Source organism: Ipomoea nil, unplaced genomic scaffold, assembly GCF_001879475.1.
Source record: "Ipomoea nil cultivar Tokyo-kokei standard unplaced genomic scaffold, Asagao_1.1 scaffold1936, whole genome shotgun sequence".
NCBI lineage: Eukaryota > Viridiplantae > Streptophyta > Magnoliopsida > Solanales > Convolvulaceae > Ipomoea > Ipomoea nil.
In genome coordinates, this window is record NW_017618364.1 from 1,405,001 (window position 1) to 1,428,018 (window position 23,018).

Genomic DNA, 23,018 nt, shown 5'->3' on the forward strand with positions numbered 1-23,018 from the left:
TAACCAAAACTGAAACTTTAGAGTTCCGGTTTCGAAACCGGAACCGATTCGGTTAGCACAGTACTGGTTACGGTTCAAACCAGAGATTTGAATAGAACCGTGGTCACCCCTACTAAAGAGTCGAACTTGGAGTTTTATACTTACCAAGTTAATAGCCCGATAAACTTAGCTGAGGTTGTCCCATACACTTGTTAGTTTGAAGGGAAGTAGAAGAAATGACGATATCTATTAGAGATTTAGAGGTGGCCAAATCCCTGGCATGAGCTGGTCTCGTGCCAGGGCAGCCCGGGGCCGGTCCTGGGTTCGGGCCTCTTGTGGCCCAGTCTCGGACTAGGCCCATAATTTATTTATTTATTTTTATATATACTAGTATTTTCACTCGTGCGATGCACAAAATGAATTTACTATAATATTTTAAGAATATTTGGAACGATATATTGATGGATTATATGAACCCGGGGGTCCAGATTATACAACTCAAATATATGATCGAATTATGACAAGTATAAGATTATATATATAATTATATAAATTATAACATCAAATATTATATAGTGCAATTGAAAAGATGGTTTGGATTAATTATGTTATGTGATGTTATCATTGCTTGAGTTCAACCAAATAATTGTTGAATTAATAGTTAATGTGTAGATGTACGATGCGGTGCTGTAACTTTATAGATTTTATATATCATTGTTTAGGATTTTTATAAATTGGGCAAATGTGCTCGTTCTCTAGCAACTTAGTTATAATAATAAATTGCTATCCTAGCTAATTCATTTGTATAGAGGATTTTTTTTTTCTAGATATATAGCAATTTTGTCATTTTGAAAAAAAAAAATATAATATCATCGATTGTATTTATACATTATTGAAAACTTCTTTGTAGACGACATTGGTAGTCGCAACACAATATTGTCCATCCTCGTCTAGAGCTAACATCTTCAGGCCATCATGATGGGTGACTCGGGAGAAAGCCATGTATAATTGTCATTGATTAAAGACCAGTTTTTTTTAGCAATAACCCAACGTGAGTTAGTGTTTGGCCTTGACTTTTGTTTGGAAATTGTTTACGCTGGAACTTGAAGGACAATCTCGTATAAGAAGGAGTGAGAGACATTCGGGGGATAAGAACTTTGGTTCCTTCATGTGTCCCATTAACTATTCTTGTTTCGACAATGTGATCTACCAATGTTGTGATGATGAGCCGCGTCCCGTTACAAAGGCCAAGAGAGTAGTGACAGAATAATATTGTTGAATAGGAATAGGAATAGGAATTTTAATATTGGTGTATTGTATTACGAATATGAATTTTAATGTAGAATTGTAGTACTAATATGAAAGTAGGAAATTAAACAATATATTATATTTGGAATTATATTACACTATTTTACAATATTACGCAAACCTAAGTATTATTGTTTATAACTAATATTTTCACCCGTGCGATGCACGGAATGGAATTGTTGTAATATATTAAAAATATTTAAATTGATATATAATTATTTAAAAGTTAATATCACCAGAGGTCACTTATCTTTCATGACAATTTCAAATTTAATCCTAGACAATAGTTATTAATTATTACGATTTATTCTATGTTATTATTCTTACATTAATATTCTTATTGTACGAATGAGAAAGTAGAAATAAGTATATTTACCAGGACTATGTGGTCCAATGGTATCCGGGTTGGACTTCCATTTGGAAGATTATAAGTTCGAGCCTCAGTGGAGGCGTTATTGGTTCTTTGTGTTTCAGTAGGTTGAGAAAGTATATGAACAGATACTACAATGTAATAGAGCCAGTAACTTTCAAAAAGAAATAAGTATATTTTATTGGGAAGAGAGATTTTTTAGGAATTGGACGGAAAGTTAAAAGTTTAGGATTTTGTTTTTAAATATAGTATAGATTACAATAGGAATTGTATTACACTATTTTATAAATTTAGAATAAAATTTTAACCCAGAATTATTGTACGAATGGAAAAGTAGAAATCAATATATTTTATTGGGAAGAGAAATTTTTTTGGAATTGGGCAGAATTTAAAAGTTCAGGATTTTGTTTTTATATAGAATATAGATTACAATAGGAATTGTATTACACTATTTTATAATATTAGAATAGAATTTTAACCCATAATTAATGGGAAAGTTGAAATCAATATATTTTATTAGAAGAGAGATTTTTTAGAAATTTAATTTGACGGGAAGTTAAAAGTTCAAGATTTTGTTTTTATATATAGTATAGAAATATAGATTATTAACACTTAATTACTTTTAGATATTATTTTTACCACTTATATTATTATTATTATTATATTATGATTATTAGTTTCTTTTCAAGTTTTGTTAGTATATAATGGTCGTGAGCCACACAATAATAATATAACCATAATTAAATATTCTTGTATTGTATTCCGTGAGTCACAATAATAATCTAACAATAATTAAATATTCTTCCATTCTAATATTCTTCTAAGATTTCTATTAACATCATTAATTATTCCCTAATTTATCATAATTAAATAATTTGACCAATTATAAAGAGAGATTATTAAATAAAGCACGGGACAATTTTTTAATTACAAAATTTAAAAATTCATTAATAAAACATAAGGTTCTCATAGTTTTTTCTTAGAAACTATTTAATATTGGGAAGAGAGATTTTGTAGGAATTGGGCGGGAAGTTAAAATTTTATTGGGAAGAGAGATTTTGTAGGAATTGGGCGGGAAGTTAAAATTTCAAGATTTTGTTTTTATATATAGTATAGATTAGATGTGCAGAGGGAATTGTATTACACTATTTTATAATTTTAGAATAGAATTTTTACCCAGAATTATTGTACGAATGGGAAAGTAGAAAACAATATATTTTATTGGGAAGAGAGATTTTTTAAGAATTGGGCGGGAAGTTAAAATTTCAGGATTTTGTTTTTATATATAGTATAGATTAGATGTGCAGAGGGAATTGTATTACACTATTTTATAATTTTAGAATAGAATTTTTACCCAGAATTATTGTACGAATGGGAAAGTAGAAAACAATATATTTTATTGGGAAGAGAGATTTTTTAGGAATTGGAGGGGAAGTTAAAATTTCAGAATTTTGTTTTTATATATAGTATAGATTATTATTATTATTATTTATTAAATTATTTGAATTAATTTTTTTTAATTATTTTTTAAAAAAAATTAAAAATAGCAAAAATTTACTTGTGACTTAGTTTTAACCTGTTAATTAACTTAATCGCATAAAAGTGAAAAAATGAAAGGTCTAATTAAATTTTTTATTAATTTAATGGACTAATTGCACTTTGGTCTATAGTTGAAGGGTCTATTTGACCCTTATCCCTAATATAAATAAATTTGTACTCTCTGAGTGGTAGTATTTGATATTGACGGTACATTCTTTCACATTTCATTTTTCCAAACTCTATAAACTAACTTGTAATAGATGTCATTAAAGCTAGGAATTTCCAGCCAATTTAAAAATTGTCTACACCGTGGAATAAGTCATAATAAATTCTTCCAAAAGGCTGAACCCCAACCCTAAGGGCCCCCCACACTCCGGCCCGACAGAGCATTTGGGAGGATGTAAATCATGGTGACTCAACTGAACATGAACCACAGAGGCTAGATCGATGCTCACTGCGCATAAGTCATAATAAATTGAGCTAATTGTCATGTATAATAATATGTATTTGTATACGTATAACTGTGCAATGATCTTAGGTTCAGAACAGAAATTTAGGAAGGGAAGAAGATAGAATTAGGGTTTGGAAAATAGAGAAAAGAGAGAGAACAATATGATATTACATCCATCTCTCCCATAGCGGCTAAATACAAGGCAAATTAAAAGACAGCTAAACAAATAACTAACACTATTCTGCTCAACAAATTCCCTAAAGGAAGAAGCTGCTGGAAGGAGAGTGATGACAATTTTAATTATATTTTGTTCTCACAAGTGCACGAGTCAATTGTAGTGATAGTGTGCAAAGGTAAGGGTCAAACCCACAAGGAATTGGTCCGGAGTGAAAAATTGATGATCTCCTCCTTTGATTTTGCCTTTGTTTTATATTGTTCAACCTCCGACCGCTTCTCTGAGTTTGTTGAAAGAGTTTCCACCAATGAGCAGGGCCGGATTTTAGGCTGTGCAAGCTGGGCTACCGCACAGGGCCCCCAATTTTAGAGGGGCCCCAAATTTTATAGGTCCAATATTTAATTTTTACCTAGCTAGTTTAGAAATAAAAATTAAGAGTTTTCAATTAAACTTAAAAGGTTCTATGAAGAGATGGTAAAAATGTATATTTATTGTATTTTAACTTGGAGGTCAAAGGTTCGAAACTTGCATGTATTGATTTTAAAAATTGTGATTTTGGTAGGGCCACATTTATTTACCAGAACAGGGCCACCAAAATTTAAAATACGGCCCTGCCAATGAGACGTTCATATGGAACAGTGTTTGACTTGCAAAACCCACCAAAGGGAGAGCTTAAACTCAGGTTCTTAGTCAGCGGCCAAAAATGGATAGAGTCCAAAAAGGCTATCATTCCTCATTATTGAAAGGCTGGTTCCACCATTGACGGTACATTCTTTCACATTTCATTTTTCCAAACTCTATAAACTAACTTGTAATAGATATCATTAAAGCTAGGAATTTCCAGCCAATTTAAAAATTGTCTACACCGTGGAATAAGTCATGAAGCACGCTGGGCACGAGCCCACAGCATAACCATCCCCATAATAGTGTTCTAAAAACCTATTAACCAAACAACAACAATAACTTTCATACCCATTCCTATAGACAAAACCCACCAACCAAACACACCCTAATTTTTACCAAATTTGTGCCAAATAAATTCATGTAATAATATTTGTTTCTTAATAAATAATCATATATAATAAAACTGAAAATAAAAGAGGTAATGGTCTTGAACAATGATAAAGTTTGGTTAAGGTTGGGTCTGATTCAAGTCCTTTATAATCTACATCTACATCTACAATTTTAATAAGAGCCAATAATATTAGGCCCTTAATTGGAATTAAAAAAAAAATATCGGTCCTAATTGTTTCTTAAAATGAATGGTTCATATTATTTTGATTTTAGTATTTCTTAATGATTTTCCTTATTTTACCCTTTATTATATTATTTTCTTCCCTTAAATAACCTTCAATTCCGTTAGTATAAACTTTCTTAACGGAATATTTCTTAACCTTCAAGACCTTTCTTATAGAAATTAATGAGTAAGTTAAGAATAATAAATAGCTAACGGATGCAAAAACGACGTCGTTTTAATAAAACGCGCGTCTCCCCTTAAAAAAAAAAAAATCAGGTTCGATTCACAGCAACAACATATGAACTAAAATTCCATAATTGGTAAACTATAATTCCATAATCGATGAACTATAATTCCATAATCTAATCTATGAACTAACAATTCCAGAATGAATGAACTAAAATTCCATAATCTATAAACTAAAATTTCAGAATTGATGAACTACAATTCCATAATCGATGAACTATAATTCCATAATCAATGAACTATAATTCCATAATCTATGAACTAAAATTCCAGAATGAATGAACAATATAATGTTGTTGCTGGGAATCGAACCTGAATTTTTTTTTAAAAGGGAGACGCGCGTTTTTTAATAAAACGACGTCGTTTTGGCATTCGATGCACAGCATAACGATCCATACAATTCTAATAAGAGCCAATAATGTTAGGCCCTTAACTGAAAATAAAAAATGTCGGTCCTATTGTTTCTTAAAATGAATGGTTCATATTATTTTGATTTTAGTATTTTTTTAAATGATTTTCCTTATTTACATTTTATTATATTATTTTCTTCCCTTAAATAACCTAAATCCCGTTAGTATAAACTTTAGTAACGGAATATTCCGTTAACTATTTATTATTTTTAACTTACTCATTAATAATTTATATAAGAAAGGTTTTAGGTTCGAACCTCATTCCAATTAGAGTTAGCATAATTGTTAAACATATACTATGAATATTTTAAAATGTATTAATATATATATATATATATATATATATATATATATATATATATATATATATATATATATATATATATATATAATATAAAATTTAACATAAACTTTGGTCAAATAATTAGTCCGACTAAATACATAACATTCAAAGTTAAGCATTAAAGATTATAAATCAAGAACTTTAAAAATCATTTGATTTTTATGCATTTAAAAATAATAATAAATTTAGGTTAAGTTTTATTTTTTTTCGTTTAATAAATCTTCTTTTGATTATTTGGATCAAAACAAAACTTAATATTTCAATTATATTTTTGAATTATTGGTATGATTTAGGTCGTTATGGTATTAATATTTTTTGTATGTGTTTTTATAATAGTACAATTATATATTACTTTACAAATATTATACTATTATTTTTTTTATCGTACAAAATTGTTCTTACATCAATGTCAGACCTAACTACAAAGTTGTTGATCATAAATACAATTACACCTGGAATCTAAAACGGTAAGACCATTTTCCAAAGAATTGACAATGTTACATCCCATTGGCACTAATTGAACAAGTTTACACATCATAATTTTATCACTGCATGAAAACTTCTAAGAAAATTTGAAAATTAATTTTTACTATATCATTATAACAATATCTATTGTAACTATATATTTTGAATTATTTATTATCATCCTCTACTTACACGAATTGTAACAATTGTCATTGACAAACTCTTAAAATAATTTGTCTCAACAACGAATGTAAATTTTTTAAAAAAATCATTGATTTCATTATTGTTGACGAAAAGTATGTACGCCACTTTATTACTCTTATTAAATTAAATAAATTAGTAGCTACAACAAAAAAATAATGCATATGCATTTAATTAATTTAGAATTAGATGTCTATAATGCCTTTATTTTAAAAAAGGAAAAATTGTAATTTATGCCCGCCGTAATATGCCAATTATCAATGTCAACCCTGAATTATTAATGGTGTAAATATTGTCCATCAATTTTTAAAATGGTACATATATTGCCCCTCTTGTACCATACGGTAGGGGCAATATATGTACCGTTTTGAAAAATGAGGTGCAACATTTACACTACGGGAGGGCATTATATGTACAGTTTTGAAAATTGAGGGGCAACATTTACACCACTAATAATTCAAGGGTGATATTGATAATTGACTTATTATGGAGGGGAATAAATTAAAATTTTCCCTTTTAAAAAATTATTCATTATAAAAAATTTAAAAACATATCTAATTTCATTAGTTATATTATTTTTATTTTCTACAATTTAAAGATTCATTACTTTCAAATTTATTAATTTATTAATTTATTATATTCACTACATTGTCCATTGTCTTCTTTTTACATTATATTGTAATTAAATATCAAAGTTATATGAACAGATACTACAATGTAATAGAGCTAGTAGCATTCAAAAAAAAAAAATATCAAAGTTATATATAATACAAATATGTTATATATGTTTATTTACCAAATATTTTATACAAATATAATAAATATTAATATTTTGTTCAATACTTTCACATGATAACATACGACACACATCTCACATGCATGAAACATGTAAGGGAAAACTACCATTACCAATCGTACACCATAATCTTTCATTGCATGATGAATCTATCTATGCTACCACCAGTAACCCGATTGCACATGACACACTACCAATAAATTTTTATTTTTTTTAAAAGGACATGTACTGAAGATGAAGACAATGAAAATGCCACCCAAAAGAGAATTGAGAAGAATTAGAAAAATTTAAATCAAAAGTAGTATTTATTTAGACTATCATTTTTAGACTAAGTATTTAGACTAACGTTATTACAAAGTTGTAAACATTTATTTTAGTGACAATATAATAAATCTCTTATATATTATATTGCATTTATATACTTTAAATTACCAATTTAAATAAACAAATTCAATATTATTTAGCTATGTATGAGCATTTCTGATATAATATTACATTGATATACTTTGAAATACTTATTTAAAAATAATTATTGGACGTTATTCCATTCGCGCAAAGCGACTATTGAGAGAAACCTAGCTAAGTTAGTCGGGATTAGTAGTCTAGACTAATTTATTTATTTGTAAGAGTACATACCCAAAATGGTCCCTCGACTATAGCTAAATTTACAAATTGATCATCGACTTTCAATTTCAACCAATTAAGTCCATAACTTTGTAATTTTGACACGATTTGGTCCTCCATCTATTTGACCGTTTGTTGACCGTGATCGACGATCTCTAGAAGAACCTTCAGCTCTCATCGGAGCACGTGGAGGCCTCCAGAATGACGTTGTACTGGTTCGGAAAAACGTCGTCTTCTTCGCTCTGGTATGAACTCAACTACATTGAATCCAAAGGGAGGATGAAGAAAGGCGACCGGATTTGGTAGATTGCTTTCGATAGTGGATTAAAATGTAACAGTGCGGTCTGGAAAAGCAACCAGAACCTTAAAAAACCGACGATGAACCATGAAATTACATATATATCCTCAAAATTCACAGTAAACAAACGGTCAAATAGACAGAGGACTAAATTATGTTAAAATTACAAAGTTAAGGACTTAATTAGTTGAAATTGAAAGTCGAGGACCAATTTGTGAATTTAGCTATAGTCGAGGGACTATTTTGGATATTTATTCTATTTGTAATTCTTTGTTGGCTAAACTCACAAGAAATGAATACTTGATTAGTGCAAACTAATAAGTCTGCATATTTCTTTCAGTCACACAAAAAATCAGTGGATTATACGACGCCGTAAATTTAGCATTTTTAGAGGAGTACTTTTCTACCTTAACCCGATTTCACAATTCGGACTGGGAATATTGCCGTGAAGGGTCACTTCTCCTCGTCGCCGATTACTGCCTCCCTGCAATTCGCCGCTCCGATTACTGGTTTGTCTCAAATCCAATCTACTGTGTGCCAGCGCGTATATGTATGTATACATTCTTCTGGATTTCCTTTGTCTCACTAGCCCTAGCCTCATATTGTGATTTACGCAACTCTTTCAGCTTTTGAGGATTAATGTTCAGTATATGTTCATAGAGCGATTGAAATTGAATGAAGTGAAGTCGAAGTATTGTTTACTTTTTTCTTTTCCCCTGCAATTTTGTTTGAATTTTCTACTTGCTCCAGTACGACATACTGTTTATGCACCAGATGAAGCTCATCAATAAGATAACTTTTAATTAATGTCCCCTTGTTTGAAAAACACCATTTGTGTTATTGTAGAAAATTGCATTTTATTTATTGCAGATTCGAAAACACCAATTTCAGGGAGGCTGCTTAATGAATTTTGGTTGAATGGTTGATCCAAGTTCAACTATTTGTGTATATTTGCACTTTTTCCTGTACTACCCACCTTGACAAACCAGTTGTTTCTGTGTTGATATGTTCCTTCTTTTCCATTATCTGCTACAGTTTCACCCTTGCCTCTAACATTGCAACAGAGACTCAAGAGTATTGTTTTTTTGGGTATTGATGCATCATAAAAAGCATGTCTTAATTTTTGAAATGTTTGGGTGCACTAATCCTTTTACCTTAACTTCATGTGTGTATAACATAAAGATTTTAACAACTTCAGTGGGTTAGGATAGGCACTCCATTAAATTTGGCATCTTACATCTTTCAAAATTGGCATCTTCCTGCCTGCAGTTGAGGCTTGGAATTTAATTACTAATTTACTATTGTCAATTTCACCATCTTAGGGTTATGTTCCAATTTTAATTTATTTCTTCTTTAATTTTCATATACTAAAGTTATCTAGATTATGGAGCGGAAACGTCTGCAGAGAGATAGAATCAGTGAACTCCCGGCAGATATACTTGACAAGATTTTGAGCTTCTTGCCGATTCAAGAAGCTGCTAGAATGGCCGTTTTGTCTACCTTTTGGAGAGATATTTGGTTCAGTCTTACAGAACTTGACTTTGGTTGGTGGTTTTTTGTTCACATTAGGAAAAAACATTTCCATGCTCACAGTGATATCAGGACCCAAAACATACAAGACGAAACGAAAAACAGTAATATCTGGATATTTGCTGGTTTGTATGTGGTCAACAAAGTTCTCATCCAGCATAATGGACTTATTCGCAAGTTTGTCTTCAATTTTGACTTTTTGAATAGGAGCTTCAGTACGAAAACACTTAGGTCTCGGTCGTTTGATTTCGATCAATGGCTCCTTTTTGTCACACGAAAAGGTGTTGAAGAAATACACTTTAGTCTTATGCCAGAAGATGAATACACTCTGCCGAATTGCATATTTTCTTGCCCAACACTCAGGAGATTGGATGTTTGTGGAGTCTCTATTGGACCAATTAGTGACCCTTGCATATTGCCAAATGTCACTTCACTATGTTTCAAAAATGTTGACTTTAATCCTAGAGATCATCTAGTTGATGTTCCTATGCTCGAGAATCTGTCATTTGAGATTTGTTATAACCTTCATGATTTTAACTTTACTGCTCAAAAACTTCATAGTTTAAGAATAGACTCTTGCCCTTTTTACCAACTCCCTTTTAACTTGGACTTGAGATCTATTCGTACTCTTGATTTGGATTGTTCTTCTATGCAGGTATATATTCTGATTCTTTCTTTTTTTCCAAGTAATTATTTATTTAAATTATTTATTAGCAACTCATGTAACTTGATTTCTATTTGGTTTCAAAGGGTTTTGTTAATGGATTTACTGGAAGGGGACTACAACAACCACTTGAGCTAGATGTGGAATATCTGATGTTATCAACTGAAGACTATCATGATCATGTGGAAGATGTTTATTCTGCATTCATTCATTTGCTTCGAATATGCCCAAAATTATGCAAACTTGATATAGATTTATCGGTAATTTTATTTTACTTGATTACTTTTTTTTTTTTTGTGAGATTCTAGTTGTTTCTATTATTATTATTATTATTATTATTATTATTGTTGTTGTTGTTGTTGTTGTTGTTGTTGTTGTTGTTGTTGATGATGATGTTGTTTTGTTTTTTGTTAATTTGTTTCCTTTTTTTAGTTCTCCCATGTTATGCCAAAACTTACGGACGAATTTCAAACTGTGACTCAAAGACATACAATGCTTCACACATTGAAGTTGGACTCATATATAGGAAGTGTGCATGATTTGATTTTTATCAAGAGATTACTTGCTTGCTTTCCCGCACTTGAGAAGGTTTTCATTGTTCATGAGGATACATGGGACTACGAAGAATTCTTTGAAAGTAATAAGGAGGAGCTTTTGCATTCTCAGTGTGCCTCTGCAAAAGCAGAAATTGTTATGTATAATTATAATTATTAGTTTGAGAATCCTTGCTATTTAAATGTATTGAAACACAACTTTTTTTTTTCTTTTCATGGTTGTAGTTGGATTTTTAAAATAATAATAATAATAATAATAATAATAATAATAATAATAATAATAATATGTAGGGTCGCACTTGTGTGAGAATCGTTTCACAGATCTGCGAGGCGGATTGGGTTTGGTCGGATTAATGTGTTCATATAGCGATTGGAATTTAATAATGTGATGTCGAAAGTTTACTTTCTCTTCTCTGCAATTTTGTTGAGAGTTTTCTACTTGCTTAGTACTACATACTGTATATGCGCCAGCTAAAGCTCATTAATTAGATGACTTTTTTTTTTTCTTTTTCTTTTTTCCCTTTATTAGAAAGTTGAAATTAACCTAGCATGGTTGTAAGAATGAGGATTAAAGACAGTGAATTTGCAGATATTGTGAAAAGTTGCATTTATTTAATGAATTTTGGTTGAATGATTGATGCAAGTTCAACTTGTTGTCTTAATTTGCACTTTTCCCTGTTTTATCCACCTTGAGAAACCAGTGATTTTTGCGTTGACATGTTCCTGCGTTTTCATTAACTGCCACTGTTTCACCCTATCCAAATTAACTTGACAAGAGTTAGGGTTCTTGTCGATTGAAAAAGCTGCTAGGATGGCTGTTTTCTCTACCTTTCGGAGAGATATTTGGTTCAGTCTTACACAACTCAATTTTAATGTTAGATTTTTTAATCACGTTAAGAAAAAATATTCCCATGCTCATCCATAAGGGCATCCTTAATAGTGAGAATTTTAGTGTAGTATTTTAGGTGCCAAAAAAAAAAAATTTGACGCCTGAAAAATGTCAGGAAGAAAAGTTTGGCTTCCAGCCTTCTCTTTCACTTTGTCTCTGTTATTGGGCCCACAAAAACCTCCATATTGCAGGAGAAAAGTTTGGCCAAAGTCTTCATCTTCCATTTGTGAAAATCTCTTCCATGGAATTTTGTTGTCCTAAAACTTGGTGAAGGCCCCTCTAATGGGGATGCCTTAATGATATCTGGATTTCTGTGGATTTGTATGTAATCCATAATGTTCTCATCCAGCACAACACACTTATTTGCAAATTCGTCCTTGATTTTCAATATCACAATAGGAATACTGTTAAGTCTTGTTTGTTTGACATTTATCAATGACCAATTTTTGTCACACAAAAAGGTGTTGAAGAAATCCACCTTAGTCTTTTGCACTAAATGTGGAATACTTGAAGTTATCAAGTAACTATATATGAGGAATGTGATCTTAGCTGTTATTCTTTCATTAATTTGATGCAAAAATGCCCAAAATTAGGTGAACTTGCTATAGATTTAGAGGTAATCATATTTTTCTGGATAAATTATAAAGCAAAAATCTTGATGCAATTTTGTTATTTAAATGCTTAGCTGATTGAGGTTTTCTTCATCTCTTTTTTTTGAAGGTTGCTGACATGGTGAGTGATTGTCTATATAGTGCTTGTGACGCTAACCGTAACGCAAAACCTATGGTGGCTCAAGCACTCAAAATGCTTCGCACTTTGAAGATTAGCTTATTTGAAGGGAGTGAGAGTTGTATGTGTTTGTTCGAGAGGTTATTTTTGAAATTTTCGGAACATAAAAAAAGATTGTCATTATTTCTAATATTATTGGTTTGGATTCAACTCCAATAATGTGCTCGAAATTATGGAAGACCTTTCGCTTTTTTCACGCGCCTCCACAACAACTTTTGTTCTCGGACAAAAACGTACGTTATATAATAAAGATAATCCTATTATGTACTTGTTGAGATGAACTTGTGTGTTGATTTAATAAACTCTATACGTTCGGATGGTGATGTACTTGTTAGTAGTTGTGCACAGAGTAAATCATCCTAGGTTGTCTATAGCTAAATCGCTTTCACTAAGAGTCGAACTTGAAGTTTTATGGTTATGTTAATAATTAATAATTCAATAAACTTAGTGGAGGTTGTTCATACACTTGTTTGTTTGTTTTAAGGGAAGGGAGGTAGTTTCGTTTTGTTGTGAAGAAATGACGATATCTATGGTAATATGATTAATGAACTTTTTTAATTTTAGTAATCTACATTTTGACTTTGATTTTGAATTTATATTTTATCAAATTTAGCACCCGCCAAAATTTTCGTGCATCGTTGTTATCTCCACGGGTAAACATGTAATTTCCAACCATTATGTTCTAAAAGATTCTTCTCCCAAAAAGTTGAATCTCCGACTCTAAGGGCCTCTACACCCCGTCCAACAAAGTATTTGGAAGCAGCAATTATATTGTGGACCGTGGTCCACAAAGCTTTGTAGATCATGGTCCAAAATGACAGATACTCTACTGTTTTTAAATTGACATTATCTCACATATTATTTTTATTATATTATCAAATGAAACTACAATTGAATTAAAATGAAACTGTAGTTGTATTGAAATGAAACTGCAATATATACAAAATGAAACTGAATAACAATTTCACATATTTGAGTGTATATTGTCTAGCGAAGCTGTAGTTATATCAAAATGATATTGTAGTTGTGTTGAAATGAAACTGCGGTGCATATTTGATGCCTGGACCACAATGCATTGTGGACCGTGGTCCATAATATAATTTGTTATTTGGAAGGGTATAAATCATAATGACTCTAACTTATCAGGTCAAATGCTGGTGCGCACAAGAGATCCACCCACTTTGAAGGTATTCCTCGTACTGTCGCCGACGAAATTTGAATCTTAATCTATTCTCCCAATATTACATACTGAATTATTGAACTAAACTCGTGCAAGCTATCTTGCAAAAGAGTCTTTCATTCAATAAGACGCTCAAAATCAGGAACAAGTTAAAAGTTCACATCAATTTTTTTTTCCTCCCTCCTCTCTCTTTTTGTTATTTTGTCTTCTTTCTTCTTTCCGTTTCTTTTCGCTGCCTCCTCCGGATTTTTGCTGAAAAAACGCAGAAAAACTCAAAAATATATTCCCAAAGTGCCAAGCTTTCTGCTAAAAAGGAAAAAAAAAAAAAAAAAAAAACTTCCTTGCCAAAATAAACTTTCGTTTTTAATAATAATAATAATAATAATAATAATAATAATAGAACTTTTTATCTCTAAATTATAAAAAATACGGAGTAACACTTTTGATCTATGATGTATTTTTTTTTTTCTCTTTTCAATTGTAAAAGAAAAAAATCTCTAACAATTAGATAACGAAAAGTGAATAAATAGTGTTATTTCTCAATAATTTAGGTACGAAAAATATTATTTTTCCTATTAATGATGATGAAGAAGAAAAAAACTAAGAATAATAATTTTTAAGTAATAAAATTTAAAAAATATTAAAAATTCCTTGCCAAATAAAATTTTCTTTTTTAAAAATAATAGAAAATAACACTTTTCGTTCATAAATTATAAGAAAATAACACTTTTCGTCTTCAATTATACTATCACTACTTTTGATCTTCAATTATCTACAAATAGGGTAATTTTTAATCCAATCTTGCGAAATTTCTTTTTTAATATAATATAATCCTAATAGAACTTACACAAAAGAGTGTTATTTCCTTATAATTATTTAATAATAAAATTCGTCACTTTAATTTCCTAATAATAATAAAATTAAAAACTAAAAAGACTAAATAATTAATTTCTAACTAATAAAAGTGCGGTATAAAATATATAAAAATTTCCGTATTAAATATTAACCATAAACTTATCATTTCTTTTAAAATGACTGTTTAGAGTTAGAGTGATGTAAGAACTCTATTACCATAAAGTTATCAGTTATCCTTAACAACTTGTCCTGATCCGAGTCTGACATCAATTTGTTTAAGCTTTTACGCTATATACATCTATCTCTCTTTTTTTGAGTGACGCTAAAAATTTAACAATATTTACTTTGTAATACTAACTTATAAATGACTACATCGAATTAAATTAGTTTAAATTCTCCACAGACAATCAATTCAAACTAAAAATGTCAACAATTACGAACTCCCTACCCACTAAGGCTAAATCTGTGGAAAAATTATATCGTGGACCAGGGTCTACAGTGCACTGTGGACCTTGGACAAATTATATCGTGGACCAAAGTTCACAGTGCACTGTGGACCCTAGTCTAATAAACAGAATTTGACATTATAATGCACAGAATTCAAGTTCATAATACTCAAAACGTAAACACGATATAATGAACATGAATTATGTGCATTATGAATATGAATTCTGTGTATTGGATCAGTCCATAGTGCATTGTGGACCCTGGTCTACGATATAACAATTGAAATCTCTTCGCAAATTATATCGTGCACCACGGTGCATGATCGATCATTCACCGCGCATCCAAACGACGTCGTTTTGTTTAATGAGAAGAAATAGAATCTTCGCAAAAAATAACTCTATTCTTCAGTTTCATTTTGTATACACTGCAGTTTCGATCAGTTCAACACAACTACAGTTTCATTTCAATATAACTACAGTTTCATTCTATATTTATACACTCAAATATGTGAAAATATTTTTTAATTTTATTTTGGAATAAGGGTCAAATAGGCCATCGAACTGCACACGATAATGCAATTAGGCCACTGAACCTAAAAAACCAACAATTAGGTCCCTAAACTAACCAATTTCAAACAATTCTTTCAATTTATAGGTTTCCAACAAGTTAACAGGTCATCCTTCCTAATTAATTATTTTTTAAAAAATAAAATTTTAAAATTAATTATTTAAATAATTAAAAAAAAAACAGAATTCAGCCGATCTGTTTTTTTTTTAAAAAAAAAAATTAATAATTAATTTTTAAATTTTATTTTTTAAAAAATAATTAATTTGAAGGATGACCTGTTGACTTGTTGGAGACCTTCAAATTGGAAGAATTGTTAGGAATTGATAAGTTTAGGGACTCAATTGTTAGTTTTTTTAGTTCAGTGGCCTAATTGTATTATCATGTGCAGTTCGATGGCCTATTTGACCCTTATTCCTTTTATTTTATATACACTATAGTTTCATTAAAACACAACTACATGATCATTTCAATATAATTACAGCTTCATTGTACAATATACACTGAAATATGTGAAATGTTATTCAGTTTCATTTTATATATACTGTAGTTTCATTTTCACCACAACTACAGTATAATTTTAATATAACTGCAATTTCATTTGATAATATAAAAATAATACGTGAGACAGTGTCGGTTTAGACACACTGTAGTGTCACGTTGTTATAACTACAGAAACGGCGCCGTTTTGACGCGCGATGCATAATCGATTATGCACCGCGGTGCATGATATAACGACTGAAATCTCTTACCATGGGCCTCACAATCTGACCCAATAAGACTGTGGATAAAAAGCTAATAAACTATTATTATCAGGAGTTGAATTTGTAATATTGGGGACTTGTGGTTATCAAATTGGCTAGGGTGGCTGTTCTGGGTATATATCTATTTTTTCTGTTGGGTGAAGAGGTATGTATCTATGTTTTATATATAAAAAAAAATAAATAAATACAAGTTTCATCATTAAAATTGATTATCACTATTGATAATAATTCTCAAACCCCATGGAAATTATGGCAGCTTCAAAAAGTCGAAAAATCTGTTGGCTCACTACCGCTCTGCTTTTGATCGCCATCGTCATCGCCGCCGTCTGCGCCATTCTATTCCTCACGATCCTGAAACCCCGGGCGCCGGAGATCATTCCCCACCGAACGCGCCTCCGCAATGTCATCGTCGCCCTGTTCCCGGACCCGACCCTGAGAGCGAGGCTGAACATGACGATCACCGTCAAGAACCCCAACTACGGCGAATGCTCGTACCGGAACGCCTCCGCCGAGGTGTACTATCGCGGCACTCCGGTGACGGCGATCCCGCTCGCGGACGGCGCGGTTCCGGCGAGAGGGCAACTCGACGTCGTCGCGCACGCTAACCTCGACGGCGACAAGGTCGCAGGCAGTTCGACGTTCTTGGAGGACGTCGGCGCCGGGAGTTTGAACTTCACGGCGGTGGCGAAAGTGCCGGTGAAGGTAACGGTGTTGAAGATATTGAAGTTTCATGTAAGGGTTATTATCAGGTGTAATATGTCTGTTATGGTTTCGGATCAGTCATATGATGTTTTGTCAACTTGTGCATCAAAACTCAAGATCTGATTACTGGAGTTTTGGAGATCAAGTGGTTTATTGTTTAATTAGTGGTAGGACAAAAGATTATATGTTTCTAAATTAAATATTTTTAATCATTATTTTCTCCAAACCGTTTTTTGAGTACTACTGATCTTGTTACACGTACAAAATCCCGCTTAGGCATCACTAGGCGTTGGCTCCCGCTTAGGCATCACTAGGCGTTGGCTCCCGCTTAGGCATCACTAGGCGTTGGCTCCCGCTTAGGCATCACTAGGCGTTGGCTCCCGCTTAGGCATCACTAGGCGTTGGCTCCCGCTTAGGCATCACTAGGCGTTGGCTCCCGCTTAGGCATCACTAGGCGTTGGCTCCCGCTTAGGCATCACTAGGCGTTGGCTCCCGCTTAGGCATCACTAGGCGTTGGCTCCCGCTTAGGCATCACTAGGCGTTGGCTCCCGCTTAGGCATCACTAGGCGTGGCTCCCGCTTAGGCATCACTAGGCGTTGCTCCCGCTTAGGCATCACTAGGCGTTGCTCCCGCTTAGGCATCACTAGGCGTTGCTCCCGCTTAGGCATCACTAGGCGTTGCTCCCGCTTAGGCATCACTAGGCCCTAGGCGTTGGCTCCCGCTTAGGCATCACTAGGCCCTAGGCGTTGGCTCCCGCTTAGGCATCACTAGGCCCTAGGCGTTGGCTCCCGCTTAGGCATCACTAGGCCCTAGGCGTTGGCTGGCCGCCGCCTAATTGGTGGTCTGGCTAGGCCTTTTAGGCACGTACTGCCGACTAGGCCGACCACCGCATAGGCCTTCGGATAGGCCTTCGCACGTACCGTCGACTAAGCCGACCATCGCATAGGCCTTCTAGGCACGTACCGCCGACTAGGCCGACCACCGCGACCACCGCATAGGCCTTCATAGGCCTTCTAGGCACGTGCCGCCGACTAGGCCGACCGCATAGGCCTTCTAGGCACGTGCCGCCGACTAGGCCTTCTAGGCACGTGTCGCTGACTAGGCCGACTGCATAGGCCTTCTAGGCATGTGTCGCTGACTAGGCCGACTGCATAGGCCTTCTAGGCACGTGCAGCGTCGCTGACTAGGCCGACTACATAGGCCTTCTAGGCACGTGCAGCCCGACTAGGCCGACGACACATGCCTTCTAGGCACCGTCGGCTAGGCCGACGACATATGCCTTCTAGGCACCGTCGGCTAGGCCGACGACATATGCCTTCTAGGCACCGTCGGCTAGGCCGACCACATAGCCGACGACATAGGCCTTCTAGGCACCGTCGGCTAGGCCGACCACATAGGCTTTCTAGGCACCGTCGGCCGCATAGGCCGATTAGCCGATTAGGCAAATTATATCGTGGACTCTGATCCAATACATAGAATTTGACAACATAATTCATGTTCATAATACACAACACTTAAACACGGTATAATGAACATGAATTATGTGCATTATAAACATGAATTATGTGTATTGAATTAGAGTCCACAGTGCATTGTAAACCCTAGTCTACAATATAACAATTGAAATCTCTTACCATGGGCCTCACAATTTGACCCAATAAGACTGTGGATAAAAGGCTAATAAACTATTCTTATCGGGAGTTGAATTTGTAATATTGTGGGCTTGTGGTTATCAAATTGGCTAGGGTTGCTTTTCTAGGTATATATCTATTTCTTTTTTTTGGTGAAGAGGTGTATATCTTTTTTTTTTTTGATAAGATGAAGAGGTGTATATCTATTTATATATAAAAACATAAATACAAGTTTCATCATTAAAATTGATTATCATTGATAAAAATTCTCAAAACACCATGGAAATTACAGCTCCAAAAAGTCGAAAAATCTGTTGCTTCACTACCGCTCTGCTTTTGATCGCCATCGTCATCGCCGCCGTCTGCGCCACTCTATTCCTCACGATCCTGAAACCCCGGCCGCCGGAGATCATTCCCCACCGAACGCGCCTCCGCAACGTCACCGTCGCCCTGTTCCCGGAGCCGAGCCTGAGCGCGTCGCTGAACATGACGATCACCATCAAGAACCCCAACTACGGCGACTGCTCGTACCGGAACGCCTCCGCCGAGGTGTACTATCGCGACACTCCGGTGACGGCGCTCCCGCTCCAGGACGGCGCGGTTCCGGCGAGAGGGCAAATCGACGTCGTCGCGCACACCAACCTCGACGGCCACAAGGTCGCGAGCAGTACGAGCTTCTTGGAGGACGTCGGCACCGGAAGTTTGAACTTCACGGCGGTCGCGAAAATGCCGGTCAAGGTTACGGTGTTGAAGACATTTAAGTTTCATGTAAGTGTTACTATCAGGTGTGATATGTCTGTTAAGGTTTCGGATCAGTCATATGATGTTTTGTCAACTTGTGCCTCAAAACTCAAGATCTGATTAATGGAGTTTGGAGATCATGTGGTTTATTGTTTAATTAGTGGTAGGAATTAAACAAGATTATATGTTTCTAAATTAAATATTTTCTCGAAACCATTTTTTTGAGTACTACTGATCATGTTACACTTATAGTATTAGTTCATAGTTACTTTTTAAAAAGCACAAAGAGTTAATACTGCTCTATATTAATAATGGGTGTCAAAAGGGGAAGAATGAAAATTAAAATTAAAATTTTGGATATTTTTTTTTTTTTTGAAAGCTACTGGTTCTATTACATTGTAGTATCTGTTCATTAAAATTTTGGATATTAGTTTGATGAAAATGATGAATTTAAAATTTTGCATAAATAACTCGATAAAGAGGATTAAATTAAAATTTTGGATAAATTGTTGGACGATGGAAAAGATAAAAGTAAAATTTGGATAAATACCTCGATGATTTTGGGTAAATAAGGCTACTTGTGATTAGAAGTTGGGATACCTAATGTATTCAAAGAAAAATTGGATAGATGAATAGCTACATGCCTCCATGAAAAAGAAAAAAAAAATTAAAATTCTAGATAAATAGCTTGATGAAAAGGATAAAATTAAAATCTTGACTAAATGGCCCGATGAAAATGATGAAATTAATTTTTTTTTCTCAAAAGGTTAACTCTAAGCTAAGGGCTCCACACCCCGTGAAAAAGGTAAAATTAAAATTCTGGATGAATTTAATATATTTTTCTATGAATTTTGTGGCTCCGCTCAATGGAACGTCGTAGTTAATATGATTATTTTTTAAGAGTTTGGAATGACAGCTAGGTTTAAGGAATATTACATCATTAATTACATACACAACAATTACTTTATATAATAATAAAGTCAATATGTCCTGTTTTCTAAAGCAAAAAAGTCAATATGTACGAATAAATTCTTCCAATTGAAGTTCAAATGGAGTTTTAAATGATTGAGGTCAACGCCCTAAACCCCCCCCCCCCCCCCCCTCCCAACAACCTTACTTTTAGTTGGCACTAATAACCTCAAACATATCATTAGTCCAAAATAACTAAGGGCAACTATCTCAAGGATTTTTTTAATTTTTTTTTCTTGTTTTTGACACAAACTAGATAAGGGTTTTCTCAACATTAGTTTTTTTTTTTTTTTAGGTGGTGGTGGGGTAAGAGAGAAGAGAGAGTATTGAGTCGTTTACCAACTGGGAAAAATGAAAGATTTTTCAAAAATTAAAAAAAATTGAGGAGTGAAAAAAATAAAAATTGAAAAAGTTGTTTACTAAAATCATCTCTCCAATTGTCTTAACTCCTCTCCATTTTTCAACTCTATGTATGATTTTGGAGAGGACAAATTTGGACTTCTCCAAAAGGAGGAATGGGAGGAGAACTGGATGAACAGTGTTATGTGCGGGAGGGCGGTTGTTTGATACTTACTATAAGCATTTGACTAGTAGTTTCATATCCTTTATTTCATTTCCTTTTCTTTGCCTTTCGTTATTCTCCCTTTCTTTATTTCATTTCCTTTTCTTTCGTTCTTCTCCTTTATTATTATTATTATTATTATTATTATTATTATTATTATTATTATTATTATTATCTTTGTTGTAGAAATGTACAAATGATATATGGGATGATTGTGTTTAATAAATCAGAAAATTAGAGAAATGAAAAACAGGAAATGGAAAAACAGAGAAATGAAGTAAACGACCCCTATATGTTGCAGTAATTTGAGATTATGTCAAATTAAAAGAAAAAAAATAAAGAATTAAGCAAGTTGGTATGCGTCAAGCTCACGCAAGCCATCCCGACAACTGTTCTTCTTTTTTCTTTTTCCCCTTTTTTTCTGAACAAAAAAAAAAAAAAAAAAAGTTGTGTGGTTAACTCATGCTCCCAACAAAGCACGTAATCAAAGCTGACACCTTCCCCCCTCCCCCCTCCTAGCACACAAAAACCTAACTGATAACCTTGTTCGAACGATATAATTGATTTTATCTTTAAACACCTCTCTATATCTACAAGTCAAAATTGTTAACGAAAAATTGTCAAGGTCACAACTTAGCTTGTATACATCTGCTAGCTATGTTTCTTCTCATGTAAGTGATGTAAGAGAGGCTTTGAATTTGATCGAGTTCAGACATACCGAGTTTGCCATAATTAACTAGAAGAAGAATTGTCAATTATCATACAATAAATTTTCTTGATATAAAACTTATTTACAGAAATTAACCCATACAGAACAATGCATGTATATGGTTATTTGTTGCATTCTCCACAATTCATTTTGGTGCACCACAATTTTCCAAACTATAAATATGAATTACATATTTGCATTGTCAAAGGCATCGCCACTCATACAAAATTCTTAAACTGACAATTATACATCACAAAACCTATAGAGTATGAATCAATGCACAAACTCAATTCCATAGGAGTACCCTAGGATTCTTATTATAGTGCGCGAAAAATAATTTCAACTTTTGTGGAGGCACAAGAGAAATGCAACGACTTCTCCTTATATTTGAAGTCGTCATTTTGATAGGGTAATTTTGTAACAGTAGTGACAACCTTCTCCAAGTGCTGGAAAGCAAGAAAGTAGCCCTTTGATGATAAAAAAGGTATCTTCGTCACGCCCCATGAATAAATCCAAATTCAAAGTGTGAAGCATTTTATGTCTTTGAGGCATAGGATGAAATTCCTTCAAAAGTTTTTGCATAGCATCAAAACAAAGTACAACATTGAAAACTTCATAATAATTAAACCAACAATTAAAAAATCTGTTAAAAGTCTCACATTTTTAAAATATAAGAGTGAATGTATAAATTAATAAGGGTATGAGTTAGACCAAGTAATTTGATTTCGATTCAATATTTTATAGTGTTGTTTGACGCCCAATTGAGTCAATTTGGCCTAAGTGTTTTTTTTTTTTTTTTTTTTTTTTTTGGTCACACAGAACGGTCTGTTGTGTTGCTGTTTTGGCGCATTAGGTGTGCCCAGCTAACGCATCAATTTTTTATTTTTTTATTTTCCATATAGCTCTTTTTCTTTTTTCTTTTTCCCCTTTTCCTCTTATTCCCACTCCTTGTTAGCCTGACAAAATTGAGAAAAAAAAAAAAAAAAAAAAACTCATACTCTTGAAATTTCTCTAAGGTAACTTAAA

The 23,018-nt window shown here is 33.1% G+C and overlaps 3 protein-coding genes across 7 annotated transcripts in view; all 3 read left to right on the top strand.

Moving 5' to 3' along the window:
* Window positions 1-11,406, top strand: part of LOC109146616 (F-box/FBD/LRR-repeat protein At1g13570-like) — a 45,841-nt gene extending 34,435 nt beyond the window's left edge. The window contains exons 1-4 of one of the 5 annotated variants that reach the window (XM_019294266.1): window positions 8,817-8,992; window positions 9,816-10,627; window positions 10,723-10,896; window positions 11,069-11,406. In XM_019294266.1, the coding sequence (XP_019149811.1) occupies window positions 9,827-10,627; window positions 10,723-10,896; window positions 11,069-11,350 (1,257 nt within the window). In that variant the 5' untranslated portion in view covers window positions 8,817-8,992; window positions 9,816-9,826 and the 3' untranslated portion in view covers window positions 11,351-11,406. Of the gene's footprint in view, window positions 1-8,816; window positions 8,993-9,815; window positions 10,628-10,722; window positions 10,897-11,068 lie in introns of those variants that run through there. The other 4 variants (XM_019294267.1, XR_002048468.1, XR_002048469.1 and 1 more) reach the window with 4 other exon arrangements.
* Window positions 11,407-16,927: 5,521 nt separating this feature from the next.
* LOC109146683 lies at window positions 16,928-17,503 on the top strand. The gene has a single exon (XM_019294333.1). It carries the CDS (start codon window positions 16,928-16,930, stop codon window positions 17,501-17,503), a length of 576 nt encoding a protein of 191 aa, XP_019149878.1.
* Window positions 17,504-19,290: 1,787 nt separating this feature from the next.
* LOC109146684 lies at window positions 19,291-19,872 on the top strand. The gene has a single exon (XM_019294334.1). It carries the CDS (start codon window positions 19,291-19,293, stop codon window positions 19,870-19,872), a length of 582 nt encoding a protein of 193 aa, XP_019149879.1.
* The last annotated feature ends 3,146 nt before the right edge of the window (window positions 19,873-23,018 follow it).

What these genes read in the sequence shown, in the direction of transcription:
- LOC109146684 (XM_019294334.1), top strand. Translation starts at nt 19,291, where the DNA reads ATGGAAATTACAGCTCCAAAAAGTCGAAAAATCTGTTGCTTCACTACC.
- LOC109146683 (XM_019294333.1), top strand. Translation starts at nt 16,928, where the DNA reads ATGGCAGCTTCAAAAAGTCGAAAAATCTGTTGGCTCACTACCGCTCTG.